This window comes from Bombus vosnesenskii, unplaced genomic scaffold, assembly GCF_011952255.1.
Source record: "Bombus vosnesenskii isolate JDL3184/JDL3185 unplaced genomic scaffold, Bvos_JDL3184-5_v1.1 scf7180000013301, whole genome shotgun sequence".
In the NCBI taxonomy this organism is placed as follows: domain Eukaryota; kingdom Metazoa; phylum Arthropoda; class Insecta; order Hymenoptera; family Apidae; genus Bombus; species Bombus vosnesenskii.
In genome coordinates, this window is record NW_022882950.1 from 338507 (window position 1) to 354206 (window position 15700).

At 37.7% G+C, this 15700-nt stretch overlaps 1 protein-coding gene across 1 annotated transcript in view; it reads right to left on the reverse strand.

The window, feature by feature from the left end:
• The window catches only part of LOC117233935 (dynein heavy chain 2, axonemal), a 37926-nt gene extending 22651 nt beyond the window's left edge, over positions 1 to 15275 (reverse strand). Inside the window, exons 1-22 of the mRNA XM_033494675.1 lie at positions 15006 to 15275; positions 14282 to 14739; positions 9977 to 10113; positions 9557 to 9899; positions 8920 to 9439; positions 7220 to 7362; positions 6444 to 6589; positions 6264 to 6357; positions 4804 to 4974; positions 4510 to 4699; positions 4313 to 4409; positions 3980 to 4231; positions 3281 to 3408; positions 2993 to 3111; positions 2751 to 2865; positions 2483 to 2616; positions 2230 to 2423; positions 1855 to 2083; positions 1528 to 1679; positions 1216 to 1466; positions 432 to 652; positions 98 to 212 (exon numbers count right to left, since the gene is read on the reverse strand). Of these exons, the coding sequence (XP_033350566.1) occupies positions 98 to 212; positions 432 to 652; positions 1216 to 1466; positions 1528 to 1679; positions 1855 to 2083; positions 2230 to 2423; positions 2483 to 2616; positions 2751 to 2865; positions 2993 to 3111; positions 3281 to 3408; positions 3980 to 4231; positions 4313 to 4409; positions 4510 to 4699; positions 4804 to 4974; positions 6264 to 6357; positions 6444 to 6589; positions 7220 to 7362; positions 8920 to 9439; positions 9557 to 9899; positions 9977 to 10113; positions 14282 to 14739; positions 15006 to 15255 (4459 nt within the window). The 5' untranslated portion in view covers positions 15256 to 15275. The remainder of the gene's footprint in view (positions 1 to 97; positions 213 to 431; positions 653 to 1215; positions 1467 to 1527; positions 1680 to 1854; positions 2084 to 2229; positions 2424 to 2482; positions 2617 to 2750; positions 2866 to 2992; positions 3112 to 3280; positions 3409 to 3979; positions 4232 to 4312; positions 4410 to 4509; positions 4700 to 4803; positions 4975 to 6263; positions 6358 to 6443; positions 6590 to 7219; positions 7363 to 8919; positions 9440 to 9556; positions 9900 to 9976; positions 10114 to 14281; positions 14740 to 15005) is intronic.
• Between the last annotated feature and the right edge of the window lie 425 nt (positions 15276 to 15700).

Below are 15700 nucleotides of genomic sequence, written 5' to 3' on the forward strand. Positions count from 1 at the left end.
TAATGGAGATAATTTTGAAACTGAGCTTTAGTTTATCAGTATTTTTTCAAACTGATTTTTATTGAAACATTTATCTATCATAAGAGAAACATCTTACCAACGTCGCAGAGCCATTTCTCGACCTGACCCTCCAGAACAACAGGCGCGTTAAAATCGATACATTCTCCTTCGTTAGAGTTCATCGCAATAGCCAAATTCTTTCCAATTATGGACTACAAAGTCACACGAAATATCATTAGGTATATTATAATATACAACGTAATAAAATAAATCTATTAGAATGTACGAGAAACGTTATGAATTTTTCAAACAGTCCAATACTTACAACGAAGACATTTTTAATGAGAAACACGTGTAATTCGACAGATAAATATCCATATATTTTTTTTTTTTAGCAATGAATATAAATTCAACTAACAAGTTAAATTTACCTTAGTTGTGGTCAGAAATTTAATATTCTCGAAGAGCTTCTTAATATGTTGTTGTATCAGTTCGGGCCTCCTCGCATTCGCAAGGATCTCTAGTAGATCGTCGTTAGAAATGAAGTAAAACCTTGGAAACACGTGTCGTTTGGTTTCCAAGTACTGTTCCAGAGCACGTTGCATCGATTCGAGCTTGTCATTGAGTTTATTCAGAAGTTCCAGTAGACCAGCTACGAAGACAAGAGAGAAATTAGGTGAGCCGAGTCGGAGGAAAAATGCAAATGCTTCCGGTGGACCAGATTTATATTATTTTATAGCGCGGTCTTCGTGTTGGTACGCGACTTTGCCTCCCTTTTTTCCTTTTCACGTTCCAACAGACGACGACGACGACGACGACTATGACGACGTGTCGTACATTTTTCATTCTCCTTTTTCTTTCCTTGCGCTTGTTCAATTCGCCTGAATATTCCGAACAGCCTGTTCGAATTACAATGCATTACGCGCGTCTTATGTTTGGACGATTTTATTGGATACGCCTACTTTGTTTTTCTTTCGCTTATGTTCTTTCTTACAGCCGCTTAAGAAATTTTTCTTTAATTTTGTTCCATGATTTTCGTGAGTTAATTTTTTTAACCCTCCCAATTCTTTTCAGAAATACATTAAAATAAGTAAATATAAATAATTTACAACAAAGTGCGTTTTTAATTTTGTCGTTAAGTCGGATACGCAAAATTCGATAGGTGTATGTAGACTTTCGTCACTCACCGTATGCTCGTTTTCTCACAATACATACGTGGATTATGAGTGGCTTCTAATGCCAAACCGTAGGATGCCATCCGCGAAGTAATTGCGATCCACTGTCTTGTCAGTTTGTCGTATTCGCTGGTTTCCTTAGGGAGCTGTTTTCGGATGTCTTCCGTGGTGAATATGTTGTCCATGTACATGTAACCGCGCTGAATTAACAGGGTCGTTTCGAGAACCTCCCCGATGGTCGAAAGGGTTCTCTCCCAGTAATCAACTTCCTCGGCAAACGGTTCAACGAACCTGTAACACTTACACATAGTATCCCATCGAGTTTCCCTTGTAGCACGTCAGTTTATCAAACCTCGTTGCCTTCATGGCTGATAATTGAATTTGATGATCCTCCAAAGATTGCATTATTTCGTCGATAGACTTTATCCTGAATATCCCGCTGTCTTTGTAAGGAATCATCTCTAAAGGTATGTTTTTCCAGATCTCGGAAATATTTTTCAGGCCCTAATGAACATGAGACGGGATCCCTTTATTTACTTAGACATTCCTGAATTTTTCTTTTACGATATGTTATTCGAGATAAAGGTGTATTCAATTTATGATCGATTAAATATTTGTATATTTGCCTAACTTTTACTTTCTTACATCTAATATACCTTTTTCAACTTGTTACGCTTACGATTTCGATAGCTAATTCCATAGTAGCAGAGTTTGAGATATCGTCAATTTGGTCTGCATAATTTTGCAGCTCCATCTCCGCGATGGTATCGAGAGTGAAATCCTCAGATGTTTCGTCGAAATCACGATCTACAATTTCTTTGACTTTCGTCCAGTGCCTAGGCCTCATCGCTGGATTCTTTAGATTAGTAATTAATGGAAGGGTACGCCTGAATCTATCCACTCTCCCCCTAAAAAATTTGTTATTCCACACATTTTGTTATCAGAGTAAGATGTCAAGAAACAGCGGTCTTCAAAATTTTATATCATTAATGAAAATGTGATTTCAAGAGAAGCAGAAAATGACAGAATAGAACAGGATAATTTCTATTGTTGCCTCGAGTGTTCCACGATCTCCCAGTTCTTTTCTTTGAGCTCCCTGCTAAGACGATTCAGCTTCCTGAAAAGAATATTCGCGGTGTTCTCCATATCTTCCATTTCAATCTTCCAGAAATTCTGCGTCCTGTATTTTTCCCAAGCATCGTTCCATTCGCTAGTGATCTCCCATACCAATTGGATGGCGTTCATGTCCTATTAAAATAATTTTCGTGCGTTTATACGAAAAGAATGGCGAACGTTTATCATTTTACCTGCTCTAATTGTATCAGTTTGAGGGAATCTGGTTGATTGATGTCGAACACTAAAAGCTGCGTTTTCAGCTTGGATTCTCTCTTTTTCAGTGCCGAAATTTCCCGTTCCGTATAACTTATCCAGGCGAACGCATCTGTATTTTCGAAATTAGAATTAAGATGGAGTTAAACACAATTAAAAATTACGCGAAAGATATATGATGACGAATATGCGAGGTTTATTTAGATTACTAATTCAGATAACTGTCCAAATTACGAATACGTTCACCTTGCGTCGTCCAAGCAGACGTGAATGGCCCAGTATCGAAAAATTTCGCCACTTGAGCTAATACTTCGTCTTCGAACATGAGGGCATCTTGCAATAGGATCTGTTTGAATTCCTCCTAAAATAAATAACTATACCGTAAGAGTTTAATATATATATATAAATAGAATATTCAGATATTTATGGAAATTTGTAAACATTTGTAAATTTATAAATCTTAAAATAATTTATAGACGAATACTTGCCTTCTTTGCCTTCAATGTCTCTCTGCATTCCTCAAGAAGAGCTAAATAGGCGGCCCAGGAAGGCTGTATGTCATGCAGTTTCCGCATGAAGTCGTACGTGAAGCTCACTTCGTACTTCTCTAGATCGAGAAAACGGAACGAATAGAAATTGCAAGGGAAAAAGAACAACACGTAACAATTAAGCCTATTGGGCGTTCCTCGATAAGAAGAACACTGTTGATCTCACGGGCTATCGGTCTCGCCACTGCCCTTTTGCACAAGAAAATTAAGAATTGTTTGGAGGTTTACCCAAAGTTTCGTATTGATAACGGATCTTTGGGAATTCGCTTTCTTCTCGAGGAATATCGGCGTTCAGCTTCTCAAACAACTGCATCGTGTATTGCATGCTGATAAGATCCGTCGGCTCTTTCGTTATTCTGCGAATGAATAAATTTACAGTTCCGACTAGTTGCTAAATGTAGTAAAAATCTGCGTAGGAATTTATTGTAATTATTTAAAGGACATAAGAGATATTAAAGATTTGGAAGATATCGAGTTGCATGATTTATGGAGAAATTTTGTAAATCGACTGCATACAGCATAGGTCGCGCAATTGGGATAACTTCGAATTGGGTTTGGGATAAGTTTGATTTAGACTCGTTCTAGATTTGATTCGGACTTGGTTATATCTTCCCGCAGGGAGGATCGCCGGGACACAGACCGCGGTTTCGCGGCTGAATCCCGCTTGCGTGAGTCCTTTGGGCATAGCGAACCCATGGACAAGAGCTACACAGAGCCGCCATAAATTTCATTGTATTCAATTATATCGGCTTGATTATGTTATGGATCATTAATGGTCTCAGAATGTCTATTTTGGCTATGCGTTCACATTTTGATTAATATAAAGACGATTAATAGTACCGGGTGAAATTTAGGAAACTCCATGGAGATTTTCAGCCTCGCAAAGATTTTTGTTATTATTATGTGGTAAATTTATGTGGTACTAACTTCTTAGAATTGTCCGCGATATAGTGATACACGTGATGAACCATATTTTGGGTTTGCCGTAATAGAAGTTCAATTAACTTCTGTTGCCAAATCGAGCATTCTTCGATGATGGCACCTTTTAGTCGATCGGCATTCACGTCAAGGAAGTGCACAGTCATCACTGTTTCTTGCATCTGAACGTTATTGGCGATGATCGTGTATCTACTGATATCCGAGTCGAACGTTTCCGCGGTAGGCTTCAATTTTTCGTATCTAACCATGGATTTTATAAATTCATATAGCTTTCACAGTGGTTAACGACATAGGTGAATATTTGTGAAATTTTGTAAATACCTCTGAAGATACATGTCTCTATTTATTTCCCAAATTTCATGGAACGGTTCCCAATTTTTCATGTAGTTTTGCATCTGAACGAAGCAGGCATTCACCTCTGAAAATTTGTATTAATAATTATTGTACTTAATATAGTAACTACAATAAAGGTCATTCCGAAGGAAAAGAACAAGTATGAACGAAGGGAAGAATACAACCGTCGTTGAGTTTTTGTTGAAGATCGAGCAATTCTGGATCTTTCTCGTATATTTTCCAGAATGGTGGAATTTGAAAATCGAACTTGAATTTGTCTATCAGTCGAGTTATTCTTTTCAAGGGCTCTAAAAGATTGTCAAAGATCACTGCAACTTCCATGGCGATGTTTGCCAGGTCCGGCAGGAATTTTATCTAGACATAGAAGAATCACAATCTCTTCCTCCAATCCTGACTCTTCCCGTTTTAATTTCTATTTCAAATAGGATAATAATAGTAAAATAATATCGTACAACTACCTTGTTGTCGATTAGCTCTACGTGTATCAAAATGAGCGGCGATGGTGGCGTAGTACCATCACCATGAAGAGCAACGTACATGACCTCGAGAGATGCGACCAAGCACATTTTGAAAGCCTCGCCTATGAGCAGGTCCATCCTGCTTAAGTAAACCTTCCACTCTTGCAATGACTGTTAACAGATTTTTATGGAATACTAATAATTGTCATAAACTAACAATAAAATTAATAACTGTCAATTGTTATAAAATTCAGAATTAATTATAATGACTTTACTTATTTGATATTTGACAGATTTATTTAAAGCGATTGAAGCAGGAAGACGATAGTTATTTGATTAGAGCTATTTCTTAATGTAGTAATGTAACACAACTAAAATAACTAAATTGGTACAACTAATTAACTTCTGAGTGACAACTCACAACTCACAACTTATGACCAACTCTCAACAATCGACTTACCATTAACTAACTCTCTCTACCAAAATGTCCTTTTATACCAGTTTTAGTACCCCTACCACGCACATATGTATCATAGCTGTTAATGACCCAAGATGGTCACGTACACCTTTACAATAATAGGTAATTGAAAAAGGCCACGGGTATATTGCTGGGTCACATGGACCATTGGGATTTCCCATCCTTCCCGGCGTGTCAGCACTTACGCTTTTTGCTGTACTGTAGTTCATTGGGTTTTTCTCAAATGGTTTTTCCGCGATATTATGTAATTGTCCATCGAGAAAAACTGACTTACCCATGTTTCCTGGTGTATCTTCATATCACAATGGAAATAACGCGTGTAACAGCAATTCCGGATTAACGAGTACGTGTGTTCCTCACGGCAATCGCTTCACGCAGCGATATATCGTTACGCGAATCGGTCTGGTCAGGGTTTTCGCGTCGGAGTGTCGTAAGAATTGCACCGTATAGCCTACAGGGATAATGCTAGAATGCTTCGTGCGGATCTTACTCTGTGAATGGCCGCATTTGTTGTCGATGCAAGGAAGAAACGAGCAGTTCTGGGTGAGAATGAAAATGTCGGGACAGAACGACGCCGTGTCTCGCTGTTATTTCATCGTGTTCAGCAACGTTTCTCTTCTATGTTCACCGTTTGAAGTATAAAGAGACATTTTAATAAAATATTTCGTATGATATATATTTTTTCCTAGTGGACAGACACTTGGCCGTGTAGACACACGAAAGGATGCTAAATATTCCGAATACTTGGACACTGAATGCTTGGAAAGATTTTATGTCGCCATAAAAGTTCGCATCTACGCGAACATTCTCCCTCTATGGCGATTTATGTTATCAAGATTGCTTTTTACGAGGACGGTCAGTTTGGCTTTCGACAACGAGTGATTCAAATTGAGTATTATAAGCTTTAGTCTTATAAACTGTAGGAATAAATATATAAAATAATCGGATAAAAAAGATATTTAACAATCTTTTGAACACTTACGTCTTCAAGAACATCCTTAAATCCATCCAAAATAACCAATATATACTGAAAGATGGTTCTGTGATAGCCCAGTAGAACTTCGAAAGTTTCGTCTCTTAAATAATTCATTATACGTATCCAATGATTCATCCTTTACCTTCAAAATTTACTATACTCATTTTAGATCTATTCAAATCGTACCTGATTTTCAGTAACTCTTGCTGTAAATCCTCCAAAGCGTAAGTGTAATTCTGCCTGATTTTGATCATCGGCGTATCGCAAATCTTCTCACATAGTCTCATGATACCTTGATTCGATTCTTTGTAAACGTCAATGAACTCTTGAAGCTGCAAGAGAATACGTGCGATTGAAATCGACCTTTCCACTTCTCGTACATCGAAAAAGCTGTACGACGACATGTACGAGAGGAATCTTTGACAACCTTGACACCTGCTGTGTGTCGGTATATTTAAAAATTTTGCGATATGTTCGAACGAGATATAAGCGTCTATACATTTACTTATCAACATTCATTCAGTAAGATTCTTTTTACAAAGCTGTTCGAGTCACCAGACCAAGGCAAGGAAGCGAACAAGGTCGAACAAGACACCATACCGAAAACGGGTGAATTTCGCACCGTTTAGCAAAAGGCAATGAAGTGTCCGGCTTTGTCCTTCGACCAAATTCCGTCGATTTGAACAGGGTAACGAATGACCGCAAACGCGGCCTCGGATATCCGCTATTGTTATTCCGTTTCGCCAGCACGCGCTCTTCTTGCTTAATTAAACAAACAAAGGCTACGGACAGATCCCACTTGGCTGGGTCAAAATTTAATTTCGCCAGGACAGAGCCGGACTCGTTGCATAAATTTCTGCAGCGCATAATATAGGCGTCGCCCTTTCCGACCGATTTAGGTTGGACGAAGAGGACGATAGCGACGGTAACCAGAAACGGAGGAGGGATAGAACGAAGCGTACATTTGCCGTTTGGTTAAAGCAATCCTCGATGTATGCGTCCACGTATTCAGTGTTCCATGTCAGCCTGTTTAAGCCGGGATTGATCTTCCTGTCTACGTGGCGAATTAGTTCGCGGAACAGATCGCGTTCTGTCATCGACAACGCTGAAAAACACAATATGCTATATGTACATTAATACGTATATGTACTCGTTTATGCGCGCATGTGTCCACTCGACACAGTTCACCGCAGCAGAAACGCGATTATCCGAATCTGTTCGTTCTAGCGTACATTCGATCGTTCGATTACCATTTGATGTATCAATTCAAAATTCTCGTTGAAACGTAGTCCTATTCGAGGATTTTTTAAAGTAGCGCGCAGGCTTTTCAGAGATACAAGGTTACGATGTAACGATGTACGATGAAATTATATGGTTACGACGCTGTTGGTTCGAGCTACTTGGCTGACAACGAACAAACCGATTTCCACTTTTATGTTACTCTCCGCTCTTATGATATAGTCTTCGTAATATAGATAATACGGTATAGATGAATGAAGTTTCAATGAAACTCTTTATTGAACTTTTTATTCGTAGATTGCGTTCCGAACTCGTTAAATTTATCGACGATTCCTCAGAAGGAAATTAATTTATCGGGGACCGATTTTCAGAGGAATTTCGAGGAGAGCGAGGTGCACCGTTTTAATTAACTAGGATAATCTAGCGTGTTCTTGTTCATAAACTTTGTACCCACCATCTTGATATTTTCTAATCATGGCCAGGATTCTCTAGTCGATAATAACACGTAGTGGCGTGTTAACAGCGAGCCGAAAGACGCGCCAGGTATTTCTGAGGGAAATGTACTTGACCAACTATTTCGCAATCTCCAGAACTCGAAATACAAACGGAAAGTTCGTGCACACCACAACGTTTGAAACTTCGAAACATCTGCTAGAATTTGTTCCAACACGTGTCTACGAGTTGTTCAGATTTATACAAATGATGAAGAAGAAACATCAAAAAAGAAAAAAGTAGATGAATAACATTCCAGATAAGAATAAAGTAGATGTGTTCAAATACTTTCGTCAGCCAGTGTATTTTCATCGATTTAGAAATATTTATCAATTGGTGGAAGTGTCAACCCATCGTGATAAATAGCGGACACGCCACGGTCTTTGGAAAATAAAGGTCCAACCGGAATTTGCGCCACGCCACTAATTATTGCTTCGTAACTCGACGTATTCATAGGGTTTGACGCATCAGAAAATGTATATACGTTTAATAGAATTTGCCATGACGTGGAGAACGTCAGTTAGTGAGTTTGGAAGAAGCAATTTAGTGAGTTTTAATTAATCACGCGCCACGAGTTCCGTAATGGAAGTATTCGGCATCGATGAAAGGAAGAAGAAAATTAAGAAATTGCGGAACATAGAAACATAACGATATTTCATTTACAATATCGTTTAATATCACTTAAAGACCTCGAGGTCCGTTTTATTCTACAATCTGCATTAATTCATATACATATGAAATTCCCATGACCGCTGTAATTTCTGATCGAGTTCGAAATATTAGAATAATCGAGGAGATAGTAGACGATCGAGGTTGGAAAAAATTTAGTAGAAAATTCCGAAATTACATGTAAAATTCCCAGTGTGGTATTAATGCATCTTTGGCGTATTGTTAGAAGCTTGTTAATAGTTTAATATTGCAACCAACTAACCTTTAATCACCTTATTGTAGCCAATAACTACAGCAAGAACGCTCTCGTAAACGAAGTTCAGAGTTTCCCATTTATCGTAAACGATTTGAACCTGAACAGGGATAGTGAATTTGAGAGTAATCCAATAGGCGGTTTCGCGGCATAAATTCAAAATGTCCGGGTTGATGTTGCAGCATAGTAATCCAGCAGACGAGTCGCTGCGTCGCATAAGGAAACGATCAAGCTTGACACGTGGATTCTCGCCAACCTCGTGTATCCATTTCATGTATATATCGATAACAAAATCCTCGATCGATTTCTTTAGCAGATCGTGCTGATTGTAGATATCCTCGCTAAGACCGCAAAAGGGCATCCACATGGCCTCCTCGAGCGCCTCTCTTGTTGATTGCAAACGAGCACCTTTCAGTCGTAGGTTCAATGCCCTGCCTGCATAATATGGAGTCATCGAAGGATACTCCTCCTTTTCGTCCAGTATCTCCTGCTTCGTTCGTTGGATATCTTCGCTGAAGAGTTTCCATATCTATGGAGGAAACGAAATCTTTCTTTTATCTCTCTTACCTTAAATTTTCGCTTCGATATAATTTTTATAAGACATCTTATTTAATTTTGAAAATTTGAGATTTTACTAGCTTCGTACCTCGATCGTTTTAGCATCGAACAGAGCTTTCAGTTTCTCGCGATTCATGTAAGTGTAGAAACTCTGAAAATCCTCCACTGCTTCCTGTACGCTGTTCAAGCGTGCGAAAATTGACGTGACTAGGTTTTCGATGATGACTTCTAGATCTTTCATTTCGTTGCGAAAGGTAAACATGTCATCGTGCCACATGCCGTAATGAACATCGAGGATTCTGTCGGACTCCTGCTCGATCTTCTGCAGTGCCTCGTGAAATAATCTTTCGATTTTTTGACACACCCTTTCGCGCTCTTCTCCCTTCGTTCCACCGAACAGCGGTCTCATTATTTCCGTTGTTTCGTCTATTCTGTGCTTAGTATGCCAATGGGTTAATCCCTGATCAAATCGTCGGTCGACGGGCGTGAAGAGGTGCAGACTGATTACCTGGCAAAATCGATCATCGCCTGACAGATCTCAATCATGTCGTGGCACCTGCTAATGAAAATATCAATATGCTGGAATATATTGTCCCTGTCTAAATCCCATGGTATGTCCGTTAGGCTATTGTGGGCTTGCGCTATCTGCAAGACAAACACACAGAGATGACTGTTATTCGAAAGAATTGTCTCGTGAAAATATTACGCACGATCGAGTCACTCGTTTAATATCCGGCCTAGTGACGCATTCAAATCGATCCGCGATGGAGAATGTGACTTTAAGCCGTTAAATGAGCTTTTGTTTCACCCTCTATACGCTTATCCCATTTTATTCTGTATTATCGACTGTTCTGCCAGTGAAAACAGTTCGCCACCATCTCCACGGGATGGTGTATACATTCTTTTCAGTCTATCAGGGGTGAATGAACAGGGAATGTGTCATAATTCGTTTCTACTATCCCCTTTTAGCGCCATCAACTAGTTTATCTCGCGTTAATGCTTTATCGTATGAATTATTAATACTATTTTTATTCTACATATTACGTACATTACATACGCATAAATATTTCTTTCTATTTTTATCTCCCTGTGGATAAAAGTTGAAAGATTGTATTATTCATATCAGAAACTTTGAGTATAAAGAATTAATTCTTCGTCAATTCGTCATTTTACTATCAAGCTGTTAGTCCTTTGAATTCTGACAATAAGTATATTCCATTCATGGTATGTTCATATCTCTATACTATTATTTCTATTATGTCTATTTATATTATTCTTTTATTCGTTTCTATCACATATAAATAAATATTCTATATTTTCTATATATTACCTCTATATCATGGTATATATTTCATTTTGTTCATTTTAGTGAAAGTGATACTTTAAAAGTAGATATCTTCTAGATATGAAGTATTGAAGAAGCTTTTATGATTCCTCGAAATACCATGCGGGCTATAGACTTTTCTATATAAAATCGTGTCGCATTGTTACAGGGTGCACGAGAATTTTCTCTTGTCAAACATCATTCTAGGAACGCCATTGACACACCAGACGATTCAATTTCAAAGCGTTCGAGTGCATGACGTTGTTACGTCATTTCGTATCTTGTCAACAATCAGGCTGGCTTTCTTCCATTTTTATATTTTTCCCGTTTATATTTGGACGATCAATCGCGGGATCGCGATTCATTTTCGAAAGGGACGCACTTGATCGTTTTTCGAGAGCTTCATAAACAATCGGAATATCGAAATTGCAATATTATTTCGTTGCTCCATTGCTATCATACTATTTTTTTCGCTGTGGCGCCTGTTTTTTAATAATTTGAGTTGAGATTGTTTTCGCACTATATTGCGCATTCTGTATATTTGCACGCTTTTAAATTTCTCATAAATGCGTTATCATCAGAAATCTGCTAATTAGATGTACAAAATCTTTTCTAATTTGCATAGCTTTTAACATTACGATGCTTTAACATTTACAAAGAATAAAAAGTATCGTTTGCCAGCCTCAATTCGTCGTCAGAACTCTTTGTGATCCCCTAAGAAACGTTGTTTCACTCTCTATCAATGACTCATAGTATGATCATTGAGATTTTTCACGGAAAAATCGAGAATTTCAGACTTTTTGACTACGATTTCTGCGCCCTCAGTTCGCGAGAATAATCACGATGCGATACGTAGCCCATGGCAATTCTAATCCCTGTCGACGCTTATCTAGCCACACGGGAAACGCCTAAGTCGAGGTTACTGTGACTTCCGTTTAACGCGAAAACTTGACCCGGTTCCAGAGGCAACCCTTCCTTCGGCGACAACACGTCACCCTTGTTGCGCAGGATAAAATGTTAATTTTGAGATTGACGAATTATCTTTAAACGTTTCCCTTTTTGCAGCCTTTTCTGTTACGAGGTTGTTTGATGACAGTTTAAGATGTGATTTGCTTTCTTTCTTAATTTTATAAATTTGTCTCAGTCATCAAGTACACCAAGTAGTATCAAAATCAAAATATCGACGAAAATAGATTAGATAAATATTCATGATTAGACTGCGATGTTATGCTAATTCATATTTTTATGAATGTAGATAAACTAACAGGACTCAAATAGAAATTTCGAAACATTATAACCAATGCCCCGGTACTTTGAATAATTTTTATGTTTTTGAATATTGTGTCCAGTTTGTAAATTTTTAAATACAAATGTATAAACATATACAGTTTACTTATCGTATTTTTTCAACTGAGTTTTTCGTTTAATTTGTGACGATATTAAAATTATCAGTCGCGCAGTGGGCTTAGCAATACTTTTACGTTCATTTGCACGTAGCACGGGTGCTCGCGTGTTGTTTTACCACGATCCGTCGCGATTAAAGGAAGATAAGATTAATTGCAGACTCAAGCCGCTCGCCTCGGCGAATATTATTTTAACAGGGATGGGAGCGTGTTCCCGCGTTCACGGGGATCATTGTGAACCGGCCAAAGGGTGGGTACAATTACCGTGACTTCCGCTTAACGCGGGAACTCCTCACTTTGCCTAACGGCTCTTTCCTAAGTATCCAAAGTAACTCCGCACACGTCGTTTAATAGTCCCTTAATGCACCGACCGTCGACTGAATTTGTACGCGATAACACGGTGAACATTCAAACAGTCTTTCGAAAGCATTATATGTATTCAAAAAGTAAAAGCAAATATCGAACGATCAACGAAATATCAGGCATTTAGAGCAAAAATGGATCCTACTACATTTTTATGAAGTACATAAGTTTATATATTATTGTTAAGATACTTTTTCAGACACTTGTTTATTTTTAACAAGATCTATTTTAATTATAATATTACGAATAAAATCAAATTGTAATTATATTTAGATCATGATTCTATCAAGATCACATATCCCAAATCCTGTATCCTATTCCATCTTCTATATCTTATATCTCATATCCCACATCTTATGTTATGTATCACGCAACCATTTTCTATACCTAACATCTCTAAAGTTACATATTAGGTTCCACGATTTCTACCTCACTTTCCATACTATTGACATACTCTGTATTTTACATTCAACATCTAATACTTACAATCCCAAAGCTATTCCACAATCCATATTTCCATCCCACATTCCATATTTCATATAGCTTATCTCATACCCTATATTCCACAACTATTAGTATTCCTAACATATATCCGTATCTTTCACCTTACTTCTCACACTTCATTTCATATTTTTTTTTTTTGGTACTCTATATCCCACATCCCGTATCAATAGGAAATATCTTTTATCCTTGCTTTTGTAGCATATACATCTATTCTTCCTACATTTAACGTTTCATATGTCCTATTTCCTCTTCTGTGTCCCATATCCAGTATCCCTGAAACATATCTTCCATTCTTATTCCCACAGTACATATCTCCATCCGACGTCTCATATTTTATATTTCCATATCCTTTATCCTATCATACGTTTTCCACATGCCCTTTTTCTACCTTCTATGCCCATACTCGGTGTATTCTTCTCTGTATTCCAAATCCTGCACTCTACTTTTCCCTATATTCCAAATCAAACTAACAAATTTCCTAAATCTATGTTAGCGATCACGAATTTCAAGTATGGAAGTGGCGGCCCTTGACGCGGTTTGTGGGAAATTCGTTGGGAAAAACTCCATTTTGTGGGAAAAGAATTTCATCTCGTGGGTTAGTGAATTTCGTTCGTGGAAAAGGAATTTCATTTTGTGGGACAACGAACTTCGTTTTGTGGAAAGTGTCCATCATTTGTGGGTTTTGTGTGAAATTTATAAGAAATGAACTTCATTTTATGTGATAGCGAATTTCTTTTGGGAAAGGTGACGGTTTCTTACGCGCTGCTTGTGCGATACATTTTATCTTTTGTAGGAAACATACTCTTCGTCGAAATTAGAAGGGTGAAATCATTGAACTAGGATAGGGAAAATGAAATAAGGAGTAAATACAATGACCGGTAGGGAATGTAAAGAATGGAGTAGTGATGTAGGGTAGGGAACATTAGATGTATGTATTAGATTGTGCATATTTGATATGATGCACAGAATTTGAGAAATGGAGTAAGAAATGGGAAACGTGAAATATAGAAATTTACACATTATCATGAGTTCACGAGATATGGGGCTGAGAATATAAGATGTCGGAAATGAAATAAGGAATATGAAAGTATAATAGGGAATATTTCATAAATATAAATGTAGTAAGTGTTACTTATAATGAATTATACAACTTATGGAATATCAGAGTTAGTTCACTTTTGCTCTCAATGCCTCAATACGGAGAAAAATGAATATTAACCTTGTCATACAGTGCTTTATAATTTTCACAGGCGTCTATACACTCTCTGAACTTTTGCATGGAACTTCTAGGCTTCTCAGAAAATACTTCATTAAAGTCGATGTAATCTCGACACAGGATAATAATTTGATTACTAAGAGCCTTGAAGAGATTCTCTATTCTCTCATGACTGTTATAGAACGGTGAATTCAACCAGATTATTCTGAACAGATGTATGATTAACATCAGATGTTCCTCGATGCTTGATGGTGTAGTGCATTTCTCTAATTCTGCAGAAGGATCTATCAAGATTCGAAGATACTCGATGTTAGATTTGGCTTCCTGTACGCCGTCTTCGATCTCATCTATTAATGATAAGAACTGGCGAGCATAAGTCGAATGACTTATTAATAGGAATTCTGCTATTATTTTCACCGTTGGGTTCTGAAGCTGGTGGTTTAGACCGCAGAGATTGTCATCTGTTAGAGAAAGAATTTTTTGTGGTACAAATATGTTTAGAAGAAGGAACGGAAGCTTAGATTCTGGGAGCTGGAGTTATACACATTTTATTAGAATTTACATTGAAATATTCAAATTCGAACGTTCAGATTACAAAATATTAATTTAATATTTTATAATCAGTGTACAGAGATTTATTAAAGTGAACTGCCCAGAAATCCCAGATCTAATATGCTTTACAAGCAAATACATACTCCTGAAATATTTACGAAATGAAATTACTAACATCGATAAATCCAAAAGTCGTACTCGTCTTTTAGACACAACAATTCGTTGGGTGTCGCTTGCTCCTGGTCTGAGAGGGCTATCCTTATTTGGGTGGTCCAGTAGGCTACCACACTCTCCATCCTCTTGACCAACTCCTTATCGGTGCAGTCCTCTTCGGTCAGGTTGCTACCCTCACGAGGTACATATATCACCGTTAAGCCCAGCATTTTGTACGTAAGGTCTGTTAAGTTGCAGAAGAAGGTGTCCATGTTCGTGTAAAAGTCCGCCTTCACGCATGTATCTCAGGTTAAGGAAAACGAATAAGCTTCTCCATCGATATTTTCCCTTATTTTTATTTTCCCTGTTCCTCCAATACTTTCGTTATAACTTATCGCAATATAATTTAAAGAAAAGGACTCAGCTATTCTATTCCATTTCGTTCAAACAATTTCCCACTGAAATTTAATTCTTATGATTCCGAAAACAGAGATTAAGAATTATGATTCGAGAAACTATGAGAGATCCAGAACAGATTAATTCACAGAGATGGAAACCAGTAAAAGTGTCAGGTCCTGTTCATCTCTAGGATCCTCGTTTAAAACCATGTCCTCGCAATTAGAGGAGAACGACTCCTTCGATTCAGTTAGAATCGCGAATCCATTAGAAATAATGAGACGACTTCCAGCCAAACACAATGCAATCGTTTCTGACTCG